The sequence below is a fragment of the Aureobasidium namibiae genome (genome assembly GCF_000721765.1).
Source record: "Aureobasidium namibiae CBS 147.97 unplaced genomic scaffold scaffold_3, whole genome shotgun sequence".
Taxonomy (NCBI): domain Eukaryota; kingdom Fungi; phylum Ascomycota; class Dothideomycetes; order Dothideales; family Saccotheciaceae; genus Aureobasidium; species Aureobasidium namibiae.
The window spans coordinates 948049-964110 of NW_013581206.1; the positions used below are offsets into that span (position 1 = coordinate 948049).

The window sequence follows — 16062 nt, forward strand, 5'->3', positions numbered from 1 at the left end:
TAATCTAGTGGGCAAACAACATGCTGTCACCGCCTTGCACAATCATAGACAGCACAATATTCGTTGATCACGCATACGAGCAAGGGGATTGGGAGCCGGACCTGGATAACAGATCATTGGTATGTGGTTCCTCAAGGCTTGTCACAATCAATGCCCATACCTTCCAACAGAGCCCCTCGGACCGATCGCGCTATCTTTGCCACCCAGAACTTGGTTTCGTTCAGCAAGAATAGTTCCCCACTGCGGCCAAAGCAGAAATTCGCGACACCACCGGGTACTAGAATCTTGCCGATCAAGGTACCGCCGGCATTCCAGACGTTGAGACCATCACCACATCCCGAATACACGTTGCCGACTGTATCGCACTTGATGCCGTCTGGGATCTGCGTGTCTGCCATGGCAAAGAGCCGGCGATTGGCCAGAAAGTCCGCCCCTGAACGGCGAATCACATCGAACGCATAGCTGCCGAGCTGTCATTAGCATACTTGGCTTCCTGGGGCCTGATCCAAACTCACATAGTAGAGGCGCGGGTATCGTCTGTGGTCCCGTCGCCGTGAACCCAATCTGTGTCGGTAACATAGAGTGTCTGTTCGTCCGGCGAGAAACACAAGCCGTTCGGCCGTCCGAAACCGTCGGCGACTGCCCTGACGCTCCCGGTCGCGGGCTCGAATCGGTAAAGTTGGTTTGGCAACTGCGGCTTTGGGCAGAAGCCTTGCTCAGAGCCGTAAATCGGGTCGGTAAACCAGATCGACCCGTCCGACTTGATCACGACATCATTGACAGAGTTGAACCTTCGCCCATGATAGCTGTTCACGAGCATCTGGGCTTTGTAAGGGGCATCGGGTTCCATGGAGACGAGACCACCTTTGGACGAATGATCTCCTTGATCGCAGAAAAGTATGCCGTTTTGGTAGTTGATGCCTCCGTTGGCCATGACTATGTCGGTCTCGATCCTTTCTTTCGTCCAGGTGCTGGCATTCTCTCTTCTCAGCTTGTGGATCATGATTGAACCGCCATCGTTCTGGTTTGATTTGCACCTGTTGCTGGTGACAAATAACGAGTCTTGGTTGGGGAGGTATACAGCAGCTTCATGGGCAAATGGAAAATCGTCTTCCAGCACACAGTCCAGACTTGGAGAAGTGCCGACGATTGCTTTGAATGAGCTGTCGTAGATGAGAAATCCGTGGCCAATAGCAGATGCTAGGTCACGTTGTCTCTGAAAAGCTTTCTCAGAGGGAGACAGTTCCTGTCCATTGTCAGCATAAGCACAAGGCTTCAAACGACCAAACGTTATACCTTCAGTAGCATATGGCTTGCCATGTCTCTGGTTACTGCTTAAAGCGCTTGGTAGTCGCAGTCTGATTTATCTTTGCTGCCCCTTTGGAATTGGCAAATATGTTGGTAGCTTCAACGCAAGTGCCGATACTGAGGACAGTCGGCGTCTGCTATAAGGTCGACTCGATCGATCTGTCACTGTAAGGAAGCTTCTTCGTTCACGCAATTTGTCTGAGGTCTGCTGACGACCACGATATTGAGAATGGACACAAATAGGCGACGGAATCTGACGGCATTCGATGGGCTAAGGACACAGAGGCCGTCAGATTATGGGTTCACGCAAAGAAACACATCAAACTATATCGGCGAATGACGGTCGGGTGTTGGTAGAGGTGATCAGGTGTGTTGGAGCTCAGCTTCTAGACTCTCGGCTTCTGGCGGAAAGTGACGGTTTGACATCTCGAACATACGAGCCCAACGGTGGAAGGTACGAGGCAAAACCTTGCTCACCTCACGACCCCAGGTCGTCTTTCCCCAGACCACCCCCGTACCACGCGTTACAATTGCGAGGCCCCGCATGCGCTCGACCGGATACCAAAAGAGCCTCACTGATTAGAGTGGCGTCGGTCTTTGATCTACTCTATATAGTCTGCGTTGCTCGACTCCGAATTTCTGCTCAGAGCTTCAAGATCGACAAACTCAACAATTCTCCAACATGGCCATCCAACTCGAGGGCAACACCCTTCTCTACACAGTCACCACACTGACATGTCTTGGTTTCCTTCTCATCGGCTTCGACAATGGTCTGATGGGCGGCTTCATTAACAGTCCCGCCTTTCTCGACACGTTTGGTATAGACCACAAGTCAAAGAGTGGAACCAACATGATTGCACTGATCGTGTCCATCTACGAAATCGGATGTTTCATCGGAGCTGTCACTACCAGTTTTATCGGTGAATCGCTGGGTAGACGCAAGTCTGTTTTGATCGGTGTCATCATCATGATTGTTGGCGCCCTCCTGCAATCTACTGCTTATCATGTCGCCCACATGATCGTTGCAAGAATTGTCAGTGGAATTGGCATGGGCTTCATCAACTCGACCGTACCAGTCTTGCAAGCCGAGTTCTCGCCCAAGGCAACTCGTGGCAGATATGTCTGCGCTCAGTTGTCCACGCTCAACTTTGGTGTAAGTTGAATCCCATCTCCCGCTGTACTTGGCCCTAACCCCGTTTCCATGTAGATCTGCATGGTATATTGGATAGATTACGCCTTCTCAACTCTAGAGAACGGTGTGAGAACAAGCTACATCTGGCGCGTACCCACCATCCTGCAATGCATCTTCCTGATCCCCATGATCTTCATCGTCTGGATTATTCCAGAGACGCCTCGCTGGCTCGCCGCTAGAGACCGCAACGAGGAAGCTCTCGAGGTCTTGACTCGTCTGAACAAGAACAAGATGAGCCACGAGGAAATCCAGAGCATCCACAGCGATATTGTCCGCACTGTTGCCATCGAGAAGTCGATCGGTGCCGGTACTTGGGGCGATCTTCTCAAGAACGACAGCATCCAGAGCAGACGCAGATTCCTCATTGCTTGCAGCATTCAGGCTTTCCAACAGCTTGGAGGTATCAACGCGCTGGTTTACTACTCTGGCACTCTGTTCCAGGACAGCTTGGGCTTTGATGCACACCTCTCTGGTCTCATGTCTGGATTCTTGAACACTTGGTTCTTCTTGGCTTCTTTCATCCCTTGGTTCCTGATCGACAGAGTTGGCCGTCGTCCTCTCCTGTTGTCCATGGTCAGCTTGATGGCAGCCGTCATGGCTGTTCAAGCAGCCCTCGTCTACAACACACAACACGCAACATCCATCGCCCGTAAGTGTTTACCCATACCTGTTTATTGAAACTGCAGTCTGACATGACCACTAGATGGCGCTGGTATCGGTGCCGCAGCTATGCTCTTCATCTTCCAAGGTGCATTCACCGTTGGCTTCCAAGCCACCGTCTGGGTCTACCCTTCCGAAATTCTCCCTCTCCGTCTTCGCCAGAGAGGATCTTCCATCTCGACCGGCACAAACTGGATCATGAACTTCCTGATCGTCTATATCACTCCTCCCGCCATCCAAAACATCAAGTGGAGAACCTACATCATCTTCGCCGTCTTAAACGCAACCTGGGTGCCCATCATGTACCTCTTCTACCCTGGTAAGTCTTCGTTGCAATCTTGCATGTTTATGACAGCTGCTAACGTTTCTTCACAGAAACCAAGGGACTTGCTCTTGAGGATGTCGACAGACTGTTCACCAAGCCCGGCTTCGAGGAGGGATTTGACGCCGCAATGGATGAGAAGGCTGTCACGTACCACACTGACAGGCTCGAGAAGGTCTAAGGGTTGGCGTTGCGATCAAGAAATGTGCGGCGTACCATGTGGTCAGCAAACCAATTTGTATGAATGAATTATGTCATTTTATCTTTACGAATCTGTAACTTCATAAAAAATGGAGAGATGAGCTTGTGCATTTGGTCAACCAGGAAGCAGCGTAAATCAGCAGTTACAGGTGAGCTTTATCGTCAGAGTCAGGGTGGTAGAACCAGTCATGGTTCCAGTAGCAGCGATCGAGAAGAATATGATGTACAGTATCTTATGCTTCCAACCATCATGAAGGAGCCCGTTCTATTATTCAAGCAGAATGTTCCTCATGATCATGCAACCTTCTTCTTGGCGGCCTCTTCCTTCTCCCTCTTTCTGGCCAAGAATCTTTCCCTCGCCGAGCTGATGTCCGTATCCGTTTTCTTGCTCTTGCTGGCCTTCTCGAGCCTCTCCTGTTCCTCTTTGTCCGCTTCTAGAGCCCTCTTCCTGCTTTCCTCCAATTGCTGCTCCATCATTCTCGTTTGTCGCTCTCTCACGCCATTGTCGCGTTTCTTGTTCCATTGCGCCGAGTCGTCCTGTTTTTGAGCCGTGGCAGAAGGTTTCGGCGGAGCAGCGGGAGAGGCCAGGATGTTGAGACCAGCGGTAAGCAACTGGCGTTTGTCCGCGACTTGACCTTCGTCGTTGAGAGTAATGTTGACGCCCTTTGCAGCCAATTCTGCCACACGGTCCTTTTCTTGTTTTGTGTCTGGGTCATCTGCAATGTCGTCGCCGGCGAGTTTCCGCTTTTCCATCTCGGCGGCTGCCTCGAGGGCTTCTTGGTGCCTTCGATCGCTATCGGCCATGACGTTGCGGTAGAAACCTTGCATACCTCCACCCATCTTTCTTTTTCTTTCTTCCTCGACGGCAGCTTTCTTTTCTTCCTCCTCGCGCAACCGTTGGTTCTCCTCCTGTTGTGCTTTGTAGGCTCCCGTTACGAAGGTCTCCTTGTCTGCAAACTCTTCGCCTTCGTTCTCACGTTCCTTTTGCAGGAACTTTTCGCGAGCGACTTGCTGATCCTGCTTGCGTTGTGCGGCTGCCGTGAGAAGGGCGTTCATGTATTTCGGCCCTTGGTTCACGGATTGTTGCTTTGCTGCGGCTTTCCGGACAGAGGCGGCCGAGGTAGCGGCAGAGTGAAAAGAGTCGTAGTCGTAGATGGTAGGATCCAGTTCAGTGGCTTGAGCAGCATAAGCAGCGCTTTCGCGCTGAGCCGAGAGGTCGCTAAACTCGTCGAGGTTCCCGGCTTGAGGCTTCCTTGTTGGAGGCTTGCCAGGGGCGGAAGTAGATTCTGGCTTGTTGAGAGGCTTCTTGGTAGGTGGAGGTTGAGCAGAGGGTCGTGATGGCTTCGAGGCATTGAACTCGGTGAGCTCCTCTTCAAACACGGTTGCCTTGGGAACTGCTGCGGCCGGAGTATCGTCGTCCGAGTCATCGCCTAGCACGTTGGTTGCGACTGGCCGTCTCTTGGATTTCGGAGGTGAGGCTGACGCCTTGGCCTTGGTGTTGAGGCCGAATGAGAGCGACATGGCCGCGAGTGATAGAATTCTATGAGGAGAGTGATTGTGATGGGTTTGGTGCGTGCGTGATGCAGCGGGCGAGTGTTGAGACTTCACATGGTGATGGCTGAAGGTCGAAGAATTGCGCAAAGTCGACAAGAAAGCAGTTCGAATGGTCTGTGCGGTCTTGATGGAGGTGCATACCTACCTACTTACACCTGTTGTCCTTGTCCCGAGATCTTGCGCCGTCCGGCTAAGGTACTCTGATCATACGGCCACGAGGTTATGGCACAAGTTCCGAGGAGAAAGCTATAATCACATAGCGACAGGGCAGAATCATGGCTTTGTTTGAATGCTGCCCGTAAACTTCGGTGGTCAACCCGAATGGATATTTGTCATTGCTCATGATGTCACAATTGCAGGCCCCGCATCGACAAGCTCCTCAGTTTTGTGATGGCCGGCGGGCAGACGGATCCAGAGAGCTTGAATATCTGTCCTGCACCACTCTGCCACTTCTGTTCAGTTCAGAATCATAACCAAATACACCAAATCAAGCCAATTGCACAGTCCACAATGTCTACCGGTGTTGGAATGTCATCGTGCTGCTTGACTGGCAAGGTCCAGGAAGGCACACCAAAGGGCCATGTTGAGACCATTGCTGGCCTTCAAACCTACGTTGCCGAGCCCAAGGAAGCCGACAAGTCCAAGACTATCATCTTCCTCGTTGACAGCAAGTCACCACCTACGACCCTCGCACTCTCAGACACTAACATGATCCAGTCTTCGGATGGGAGTTCAAAAACACTCGTCTGCTCGCCGACCAGTATGCCGCCAACGGCTTCACTGCATACATCCCCGATGTCCACGAGGGCGACTCACTCGACATCGACTTCCTTCAGACGGTTGAGCCCCAAAAGTCGGAGCGCGACTCTCGCTCTCTAACAGAGAAGGCGGCTGCCACAGCAAAGACGGGCGCAACTCTCGGTCCCTGGCTGCTCAAGCACCGCGAAAGTGTCGCTCGCCCCTTGATCGAGAGCTTCATCAAGCAAGTTCGCATGATCCCCGGAACAAACAAGGTCGGTGCCATTGGCTTCTGCTGGGGCGGCAGATATGCCATCCTGGCCGGAGACAAGGACTTCAGCGGTGCCGAGGGTATGGGGGTTGACGCCGTATACGCCTGCCACCCTTCGCTCGTTGCTATCCCTGGCGACTTTGAAGGGCTCGCCGTCCCTGCGTCATTTGCGCTCGGCGATTCTGACAGCTTGCTTGGAAACAAGGAAGTCGACCAAATCAAGGAGCTCATGGCCAAGAAGAAGAGCGAGGGTATCGACACCGAAGTGCGTGTCTACGAGGACCAGGTCCATGGATTCGCACTGCGTGGAGATTGGAACTCGGAGAAGGACAAGAAGGCCATGGATCAATCGTGCAAGCAGGGAATTGACTTTTTCAACAAGCACCTGTCATAAGGCAACTGTGTGGGGTATCTTTGTAATCTAGACGAATGGGACGAAAGTCGTGCGCTCAAGCCGAAGCTGTAGCCTTTTGGTTATGCTGATCGTGCTGGTCGAATTTTTGTTGGAGTGGAGCAGCAGAGTCGAGGAACTTTTCAATCTCCTTGTCCAGAGCGGCCAGTTCGTCCTTCTTCTTGTTGTTGTCGTTGATCAGGCTTTGCTTCTTCTTGAGTAGTCCCTGGCGTTGCTCTTCAAGGGTTTGACGTTCGGCGTGTTCGTGGTTGATGCGAGCGACCATAAGGTCGTGTTCGTCTGCTTCGGCGAGCTCAGGGTTGGCAGCGAGGATCTCATCGACGGGGACTAGAGGTAGAGACTGGTACTTGTGACTGTGGAGGTGTTAGATGTGGCTAAAGCAGGCCATGTGGGAGATGACAACGCACTTGTAGCCCTGGCAGGCGGCAATATCACCGATGAGATGGCGCTGTTCGTAGTACAGGTTCTGCAGGTGGAGGTGCAGCGAGTCGATTTCGGACTTTGCTTCCTGAGTTTGCTGTTTGGTGTTGCGGGTTTCGAGAAGAGCGCGGCGGTTGAGACCGCGCAACTTGGCCAGGTTGGAGTGAAGGAGCTTCTGCTGGCGACTGAGCTGCATTTCGGCATCTGGGTCAGGCTGGGCGGCGCGGTTCTGGTCGATAAAGTCGAGCATGTGCAGACATTGTTGGCGAGCGTCGGCGGCAGCTTGCAAGACAGATTGGAGGAAGGCGTCGGTCACGAATGCGCCAGCGTCCATGGGTGATTGGTCGGGCATGATAAATGACTGGTACGCGTGTGGTGGATTGTGGATAGTGATTCGCGAAGCAGAGGGTCGCAAGTCGGATGGTCACATGAAGAAAGACAGGGTCGCTAGTCGGAGATGGTTCGCTTGAGCACGTGCAGCCAGCCCTGCACTGAATCGATTGCCTAACTCCCAAGCGTCTGAGCTTTCGTATCCGGCACCAGCCAAGCGACTATTCCATCAAACTCAATTGGCGCTGCATCTTCTGAACTCTTCCACAGAGAGATGCGTGGTTTCAAGAAACATTTTGAACGTGGTACCCACAAAGAGGCGACCACTTCAGAGACACAACAATCCACTGATGACGAGTAGCTTATCTACCTGAAAAGCAGAGCCTAAGGCCAGCAAGCAGGCACTCGGTACGAATAGGCCCAGCGTTGATTAGCAATACCAAATACTGTTTGGGAAGGTGGGACAAAGCCAAGGCCGTCGTCACTCTGTCAGCCATCTCCATCCGTGCCGCTCACGTCGCCCTCTCCACCTACGTGGGCCTCTACTTTGGCTCTGATGCCGTATGCCTCTTTTTTTCTTGCATGGGTCCAAGTACATACAGAACCTGTCCCTCCTCTCACTTTCTCCTCCATGCATCCATTCCCCATCTTTCATCCCACCTCATGCCCACCCGTCTCCGTTTGCCACGCTTGACTCTTTGACATTTCATTTCTTGCCCCCAACTCGGTTGCCCCGGCGAAACTCTGATTGCACCTGAATCGCCCGCCAAAGATCAAGATCACCAACCACAATCTCTTCCTCCTCTCTTGACACTGCAGTACCAAGCACAACATCTTTCGCTTTCTTCGTAGCAATACCAACAACACTCTGCTTTGACTCCTGCTCTGCCCCAACGCCCATCAACAATGGCTACGGCCACTTGCACCACGACCATGACTGACTCACACGAGGAGCCCTCATGCGTTCGCCCTCGCCTTCGCGTTAGGGACGGTCTTAAGAAGCGCCGCCATTCCTCCTATGTCCCTCAGTCCTGGTCAGCCGATACCGACGACGTTCAGTTACTGGTCGACAGGTTCCTCAAAGAACTAGGCCAACGCCTGGAATTCCTAGACTCCTATGGCCACCTCAAATTCGACTCTGGAATTGATCGCGCATACAGCACTCTCCACGCTGTCCACGAGTCTTGTAGTTGTGTGTCGGACGAGGTCATCGATGCAGGAAGACGTCGCGCCAAGATCATCGTCAACCTGCTGGATGAGCGATATCGGGATGCATTGGCAAAGAAAGAGACGCTGGAACACAAAGTCCGCGAGGGCGTTCGCTTGATGGAGAAGATTCTGGTTGACTTTGAGACTCGCGCTTATGCCATGCGTGATGCTGGATTGGGCGCAGTCGCCTCGGATCTCATGGACTCTGGCCGAAGGAAGATGGACGAAGGTATGCAAGTCGCTACTGAACTTGTGGATGAGGGTATCGACAAGGCTCGCCGCGCAAAGGAGGCTGTCAAGGATGCTGTCAAGGCCAAGATCGACGAGGCCGTCAAACGCGCAAAAGAGCAAGGCCTCATTACCTATCACGACCTGCCGGACCCGTGGAGAATCAACCCGCATATCACTCGTGGCTACCGCTTCTGCGAGACCAAGGTCGACTGTCTGCGCTCCTGTCTGTCTTTCTCCAACGAGACGGTCAACATCTATTCTCACTTCCTAGGTCTGCTGGTTGTTCTCTCCATCGCCTTTTACTTCTACCCTACCTCGGCTCATTTCTCCATGTCAACAAAGTCGGACATCTTCATTGCTGCTGTCTTCTTCTTTGCTGCCTCAAAGTGTCTAGTCTGCAGTACTGTTTGGCACACCATGAACTCCATCTCCAACCAGACTCTGCTGGAGAGATTTGCTTGCATCGACTACACTGGAATCTCTTTGTTGGTCGCCGCGTCCATCATGACTACAGAATACACGGCCTTCTACTGTGAACCTGTCAGTCGTTGGATCTACATGTCTTTGACAGCTGCACTGGGTGTCGGAGGCGTCATCCTGCCCTGGCATCCAACCTTCAACCGTAACGATCTCGCATGGGCCCGCGTCGCCTTCTATGTGACTCTTGCCGGTACTGGTGGCTTACCTGTGATTCAGCTTGTCTACACTCGCGGTGCGAGCTGGGCAGCGTACTTCTACGCTCCCATCTTCAAGAGCTTGTTTGTCTACTTCACTGGCGCACTGCTCTACGCTGCCAAGATTCCCGAGCGCTTCGCTCCAGGCTTCTTCGACTACTTTGGTGGCAGCCACAACATTTGGCATTTCGCTGTGCTGGGCGGTATCTTATTCCACTACAGCGCTATGCAAAGCTTCTTTGCAGACGCTTTCCGTCGCGCAGAGAATCAGTGCACCATTTACTAGATCGCATTTTTCCTTTGTCACAACTTACATCTCCGCTTCTCTTATTGAGGGCTCTTGCGCAAGTGTTGACAAGATGTCCCTGTTTATGCGTTTGTCTTCTTTTAGCCCTTCTTTACCTGGCACGTCTTCACCTTCGCTTCTAACCTATATTTCTACAAACGAGCGTCCATATGATTTTGTAAATACGAAGAACAATGAGAAACCACTGTTATCAAATATTTGTATCAGATAGTCCAGTAATTTCTGATTGATATAAATTAGACTTCAAGCCGTAGCAGCATGGGCTCCGAGAACGCGTTCACCGCAAGACAAAGATATAGTTAAAATCTGCTCGTTCCCACTCAGATTCTTTGGGAGCAACAGCATGAGTTCAAGTCAAGATAACAAAAAAGCTGGGTGACATCGCCAAAGAACTTCAAATTCTGCGACCAATTCTCAGCAACCACAATCTCCTTCAAAATAGCGCTCTCTACTTAAGATCAACACATATTTCTCGCAAAATTCACCCATGGGTCCAAAATTATTATCCGTGGATTCCACCAGAATTCCAGGCTTCCCTGGCGCGCCCATCCATCTGGACAGAGCACCACTTCGAATAATTGACGATGCAGACGCGAATTTCGACAAGGACACCGACACCAACGATCTGACCACCGCCATTGGCATCACAAACGTGCTGTACCGCTGGTGTCCCTTCGCGCTGCACGCCTTCCTCGACATCGATGCCTGGTTCTCCTTCACATGGACCCTGACCATCCAGGACGAGATGAAGATCGAAATCGGACGCGTGGAAAACCAAATCACCATCGGTACACTGGACGCAGCAGGTGAAAAGTGGACGTTGATGTTGACGTTCAACATCACCACCGAAGGACCACAGAGGGGAGCTTGGGTGCCCAATCCTGGTGAAAGCATGCTCGGCGACAACGACCTCACTGACCCTGCACAAATCGACAGACTGGGCAGAGAATTTGTGAGGGATCTGTGTCTTAAAGAGCGTTGGACGACGGGCAAGAAAATGCAGCATCAGTTGTTTGTCGAGTATGCACTCATGGATCCCTTCAGCGATGGCATCCCTATGAACCCACACTGGCTCTACAAATCTCTGGACCTCAGTCTCTGCACCAAATGTGGCATCCACAAAGATGCCAAGTCCTTGCAACGTTGTGGTAGATGTGGTACAGCAGCTTATTGCTGTCCTTCACACCAAAAACAAGATTGGCCTGTGCATAAAAGCATCTGCAATATGAGTTTGGAAGACAGAGGCCAGATGTTGAAGATTTCTCAGAACGATGGGTTGATTGGATGGGATTTGTCAAAGACGGTGTTTGATGAGGATGAAGACGACGAGGAGACTTTGTGCAAGAATCCTAACTTTGTGACGCCGCAGTTGAAGAGGGCACGTCAGACGAATGCAAAGATCAGTACTATGTAAGGAAAGATTGTATCGTAGAGCTTGGAAATGACTGGTGAGATGGACTATGCTACGCTTAAGCCACACGAAGAGTGCTGGACATTGATTGTGATTTCACACCGACCGCTAATTGACAAGGCATCAAAACCAGGGTATTCCCTAGAAACAACGCGAGAAGCGCAGCTCGCAAGAAGTCCTTACTAGCTGTATGTGGCTAGCCCAGCCAGAAAGATCCCAGAAGGGAAGGCGTGACTACTGTGTTTGTTCTGCGGTCTTTGTTCCCATTAGTTCGTTTGTTTCTTGAAGAAATTTATGTATTGCTCGTTGTCCTTTGATGAAAAGATTCGCGAGTGATGGACATACCCCAGAAGAAATATCGGGTGGAAGATTGCCGACATGGCTGGTGCACTACGGTTAAACATGCAAGTTCGGCGCAACTCAATTTACCTGGATCTGGACAAACAGCTCACCCCACATTTGCTCGAGTTTGCTGGAAACATTCTTCCTGCAACACCAACAATGGACTTAGATACTGAGAACTGTTGTCCATGGACTTGAAGGTATCCTCAGAACTGTGGCCAATCTTGCTTTGTAAGATTGAGCTGCCTACCCTCATTTCAGTGTCGAGCGACCTCTGAGAGATGCTTCCTCCTCTACAGCAAACCATGGTTAGACGTTCTTGCAAGCATGTGTGAATAACAGTTAAACAACACGAAAGCCCGATGACTGCCTTTGCAGACACTTCTGGTCCTCGACAGAACGATGACTTGCCTCCAAGTCTACCTGCCGTACATGACACCAAGCAAACAATGCTAAAATTCGCCAGTCAGAGACTCCAACCGACGGGGATCGTACTGTTTGACCGAGCAACGCAGCTAGTGCTTGACCGACCGCCCTCACATACGAGCTTTTTCTGCCAGCCTATATCTCTGAACAAGGTGTTTGCGGGACGGCTCCGCACTACACCTTAGCAGTCTTGGAGTTGATGCTTGTTTTAGCCGCACCACGAAGATGGCTGGCCTTCCCCACCATGATCGACATGGATTGTGTTCACATCAGGCACGGCACATTTAGCCAGAAGTACTCACTCCATATCCAGGAGTACTTCCCATTGCCATGCGGGGATATCCAGGTCTGCAGGACGACTAACAACGCGCCAGGTCCAATCTGTGGTTGATTTGCCGATTCCCGACCTCGCTTCCTGCGATTCTGTCATGTGGCTGCCTCCAAGTTGTCCCATTGTATGCCTTTACCAGGTCATCCGGCTAACGATATATGCACCTAGCTAGACTTCTCCAATGCTCCGTCCCGTATCCTTCAAGGCGGGGCACCAAGAGAGTACTGTAAGTTGAGTCGAATGCTATTTTGCCATAACACCCGCACTGGTATAAAGTTCTGAGGGTAAGCCGCCATTCTACATTTTCTGTAAACCCATTCGTTTCTTGCACTACCTGAAAGGCTCAGACCCAAGATGAAGACTTCTCTCATGCTGAGCGCTTTTACGAGCGCTGTGACAGCCAATGCATGGGGCCCTCCCAAGAGTCCAGCTCCCCTGACCTTCGATGCCACAATCAAGGTCAATGCTGAGCAGAGATACCAGACTATGCTTGGTGGTGGATGCTCAGGCGCTTTTGGAGCCGCCTGTACTACCAATTCTCTCTCGGCAGCCGATCAGGACACCATTGTCAGAACACTCTTCGACGAGAACGTCGGTGGTCTTTCAATCCTCCGCAACCTGATCGGATCCTCCCCCGGCACAACCATTCTTCCTACATGCCCAGCAACTCCTGCTGGTCCATTCAATTACGTCTTCCCTACCGCCAACAACGACAGCTGCCAACTGACCTTGGCACAAAACGCACTCAAGTACAACCCAGATCTCTACGTGTACGCGGATGCTTGGTCGGCTCCAGGCTGCTTCAAGACCACTGGTCGCGAGGCTGGCGGTGGTTATATTTGCGGTGTCAGACGCTCGAACTGCACCTATGACTGGCGTGAGGCTTACGCCAACTATCTGATCGAATACGTCAGACTCTACCAGCAGCGTGGTGTCAAGGTGTCTCTGTTGGGCGCCTACAACGAGCCCGACTTCAACCCCATCACTTACTCTGCGATGTTGTCTGACGGCTACCAAGCCTACGACTTCCTAAGTGTGTTCTACCCTATGGTCAAGAAGGCTTTCCCTAGTCTGGCTGTGTCCTGCTGTGACTCAACCGGTGCCCGCCAACAGCGAAACCTTCTTTACGAACTCGGTCGCCTTGGTGGACAAAAACTTTTCGATGTCAACACCTACCACAACTACCAATCAGACGTCAAGAGACCGTTTGACGATCTGTTGGCCGGCCAGCCCACCCTCGAGACAGAATGGAGTGACGGTGGCAACACTTGGACTGGTACCTGGGACGCTGTTGGGCAGAACTTCGAAGGCTTCCAATGGTCTATCGTAAGTTTTTCTCCTACCTGTCTCACCAACCATACAGCATCACTAACCAATCTCACAGTACATGCACAATGCATTCCGCAACAATGTCGCAGGTTGGAGTCATTGGTGGTGCAGTTGGACAGCTCCCACAGATGCCTCCCTCGTCCAGGTCAACGGCACCTCTTACCAAGTCTCCGCTCGTCTTTGGGCATTTGCTGGTTACTTCCGTTTTGCACGCCCTGGTGCTGTGCGTCTGTTTGCCGACACCAGTGTTGAAGAGGTCTACGTCACTGCATGGGAGAACAAGAACGGCACTATTGCCATTCCTGTCATCAACTCTGCACACTACACGTACACACTGAATGTGCACTTGGCTGGTACAAATGTGTCCAAGGCCACTGCTTACCTGACAGACAATGAGCACAATGTCACTCAAGCTGGCCAATTCACCTTCCAGGGTGGCAGATTCACTGCTCAAATTGAGCCCAGAGCCATGAAGACCTACTTCCTGGAGGAAGCTTAGTTTCATACGAATCGGTCGGTTCTAAAATACTGGAGTCCAGTATGACAGATATCGAGAATGTTGGCTTCCTTTACGTTTCGTCAACGCAGATATAAAACAAATAGAATGTTGTCTGTTGTGAGCCATTTTCGTTTTCTAGCTTCGCAAACCACAAGTCGTCTCAGCGGACCACAGATGTAACCCTCCTGCCCGTTGATTTACAATTAATCCAACTTTGCGATGACAGCGAAAGAGCGAGTTGCATGCATATGATCGGACGAGACACTTGCAGAGTGCATTCTTGCGGACAAAACCAAAACGTACAGCAGCAGGGATTCCCACGTGGTCACCCACCGTAGTACTAATCTGCCGTTCAACTGCTTATGTATGGCAGAGCGGACGGGATGCCCAGTTTTCAGCTGACTATGGCCGTACGTGCTAAAATTGATGCCATCTGTGTTCATGACCTATCTCAATCCCCCTGGTTCCAGCTTCTTTCATAAACATCCCTCAAGCCCCACCGTCGATGATCTGATGCGAAGAACTTCTGCCTCTAGTGCATGTCTGTCAAGAATGGAAATCTCGTCTCGGCTCGGCTCAGGTAACTGTCCAACACGAGCATACTGTATGCTCCCCCCCTGTCATTATCAGAGACAGGAACTGGCTCACACATGTTGGCAAGACGGCTGGTGAATCCACGATCAAGCAGAAATCCCAGGAGCATCGCCGATCTGATCGTATGAATTTCTGCATCATCGAGATCTGGGCCAATCTCTGCTTTGAGTGTTTGCCAGAAAGTATCGTACAGTGTGTCGTAATTGGGGTATCGAGAAGCGCCGTTGCGAAGATGAAATTTGCTCATCAGGTTCTCGACTGCATAGAGATTGAGTCCGAAAGGTTCCATTTTAGCTTCAGCCCAATCAATGACACCAAGCAGGTGGCAGGTATCGGGATCAACAAGCATGTTGAAGTCACCAAAGTCCTTGTGAGCAAGCACTGTCGGTAGAGCCATGATGGATGGTAATGCTCGCAAGCAACGCCGGATCGCATCATGGAAGCGCGGCGGCAGTGCAAGGAGGAGTGAGCGAAGGTCGCGTTCATACTCTTGCTGTAGTTTTTCAAGTTGTGCCTGCTCAAAAATCTGTGGAGACTTCCACGACAGTGCGAAGAAGCTAGACACGATTACATCGAATTATAGGAATGGCTAAGACGATGCTAGGATAACTTACGTGGCAGCGTCCTTGATTAGGGTTAGGCGCGCATCGCAACTCTTTGGCGTGTCTTCGGGAAAGCCATAAGCAAGAATGAAGTCAAGACGACTGATGCCTTGCATGCGAGACATTACGTAGACGACAAGAGCCTCTCTTCCATCATCGTCGTCCTGTCCGATCTGGCCTTCTAGTGCGACCTCGGGTGCAAGTGTGCCGTAGATTTGATGTGCAAGCTCCATCGTCTTCAGTGGCAAGACCAGGGACTTCAAGCGGAATTGAATGACTGAGCCGAGTTCGGGGCCAGCGTAGACTGTATAGCTACAGGCGCCTTGTACAGGCACAAGTTGCAATCCACCATCGACGAGCTCTGTGGCGCGCAGGTCGCAAGCGCTTCGAGTCACTGTCGTCTTAGTGAAGAAGGTTGCAACGTCCTGCTCCACGTCAAAATTCTGATCGCTCATTGATGTGATATGAGGTTGGTTGGAATGCGGATTCGTTCACAAGCATATGGGGTAGGTCAGTGGAGAGTACTGATGAAGCAAATTTGGTACGATCGGAGAAGGGTGCAGAGTTGATGGCGATGCAAGGAATAAGTTGTATTGCCAAGGCCTTCATAAAGCGGTGAGGACAATCCAATCATCTGTAGGATGCATTGTCCGGGTAGCTGGCACTGCATTCGCGCGATTGTGTAGAGCGGACAAAATC

The 16062-nt window shown here is 51.5% G+C and overlaps 9 protein-coding genes across 9 annotated transcripts; 5 read left to right on the forward strand and 4 right to left on the reverse strand.

Annotated features, from left to right (window-relative positions):
* Positions 1–131: 131 nt before the first annotated feature.
* Positions 132–1320, reverse strand: M436DRAFT_61398 (calcium-dependent phosphotriesterase; the record flags this gene model as incomplete). The annotated part of the gene is made up of 3 exons (XM_013574860.1): positions 132–462; positions 516–1246; positions 1297–1320. 3 exons carry the CDS (start codon positions 1318–1320, stop codon positions 132–134), a joined length of 1086 nt encoding a protein of 361 aa, XP_013430314.1.
* Positions 1321–1990: 670 nt separating this feature from the next.
* On the forward strand, positions 1991–3663 carry M436DRAFT_39310 (sugar transporter STL1; the record flags this gene model as incomplete). Its single annotated transcript, XM_013574527.1, has 4 exons — positions 1991–2461; positions 2516–3149; positions 3204–3479; positions 3536–3663. 4 exons carry the CDS (start codon positions 1991–1993, stop codon positions 3661–3663), a joined length of 1509 nt encoding a protein of 502 aa, XP_013429981.1.
* A 353-nt stretch (positions 3664–4016) lies between these two features.
* On the reverse strand, positions 4017–4853 carry M436DRAFT_16731 (uncharacterized protein; the record flags this gene model as incomplete). Its single annotated transcript, XM_013574484.1, has 1 exon — positions 4017–4853. A coding segment is annotated over one exon (837 nt), but the record flags the coding sequence as incomplete, so codon positions are not given.
* Positions 4854–5747: 894 nt separating this feature from the next.
* M436DRAFT_70511 (dienelactone hydrolase family protein-like protein) lies at positions 5748–6640 on the forward strand (the record flags this gene model as incomplete). Its single annotated transcript, XM_013574954.1, has 2 exons — positions 5748–5904; positions 5955–6640. The coding sequence occupies 2 exons, from the start codon at positions 5748–5750 to the stop codon at positions 6638–6640; spliced, it is 843 nt and encodes a 280-aa protein (XP_013430408.1).
* Positions 6641–6695: 55 nt separating this feature from the next.
* Positions 6696–7412, reverse strand: M436DRAFT_40709 (uncharacterized protein; the record flags this gene model as incomplete). The annotated part of the gene is made up of 2 exons (XM_013574777.1): positions 6696–7011; positions 7066–7412. 2 exons carry the CDS (start codon positions 7410–7412, stop codon positions 6696–6698), a joined length of 663 nt encoding a protein of 220 aa, XP_013430231.1.
* Positions 7413–8341: 929 nt separating this feature from the next.
* M436DRAFT_40668 (HlyIII-domain-containing protein) lies at positions 8342–9808 on the forward strand (the record flags this gene model as incomplete). The annotated part of the gene is made up of 1 exon (XM_013574767.1): positions 8342–9808. One exon carries the CDS (start codon positions 8342–8344, stop codon positions 9806–9808), a length of 1467 nt encoding a protein of 488 aa, XP_013430221.1.
* Positions 9809–10316: 508 nt separating this feature from the next.
* M436DRAFT_40732 (uncharacterized protein) lies at positions 10317–11243 on the forward strand (the record flags this gene model as incomplete). Its single annotated transcript, XM_013574787.1, has 1 exon — positions 10317–11243. The coding sequence occupies one exon, from the start codon at positions 10317–10319 to the stop codon at positions 11241–11243; it is 927 nt and encodes a 308-aa protein (XP_013430241.1).
* Positions 11244–12708: 1465 nt separating this feature from the next.
* On the forward strand, positions 12709–14167 carry M436DRAFT_40417 (glycoside hydrolase family 30 protein; the record flags this gene model as incomplete). The annotated part of the gene is made up of 2 exons (XM_013574719.1): positions 12709–13665; positions 13724–14167. The coding sequence occupies 2 exons, from the start codon at positions 12709–12711 to the stop codon at positions 14165–14167; spliced, it is 1401 nt and encodes a 466-aa protein (XP_013430173.1).
* A 532-nt stretch (positions 14168–14699) lies between these two features.
* Positions 14700–15818, reverse strand: M436DRAFT_61405 (uncharacterized protein; the record flags this gene model as incomplete). The annotated part of the gene is made up of 2 exons (XM_013574861.1): positions 14700–15318; positions 15376–15818. 2 exons carry the CDS (start codon positions 15816–15818, stop codon positions 14700–14702), a joined length of 1062 nt encoding a protein of 353 aa, XP_013430315.1.
* Between the last annotated feature and the right edge of the window lie 244 nt (positions 15819–16062).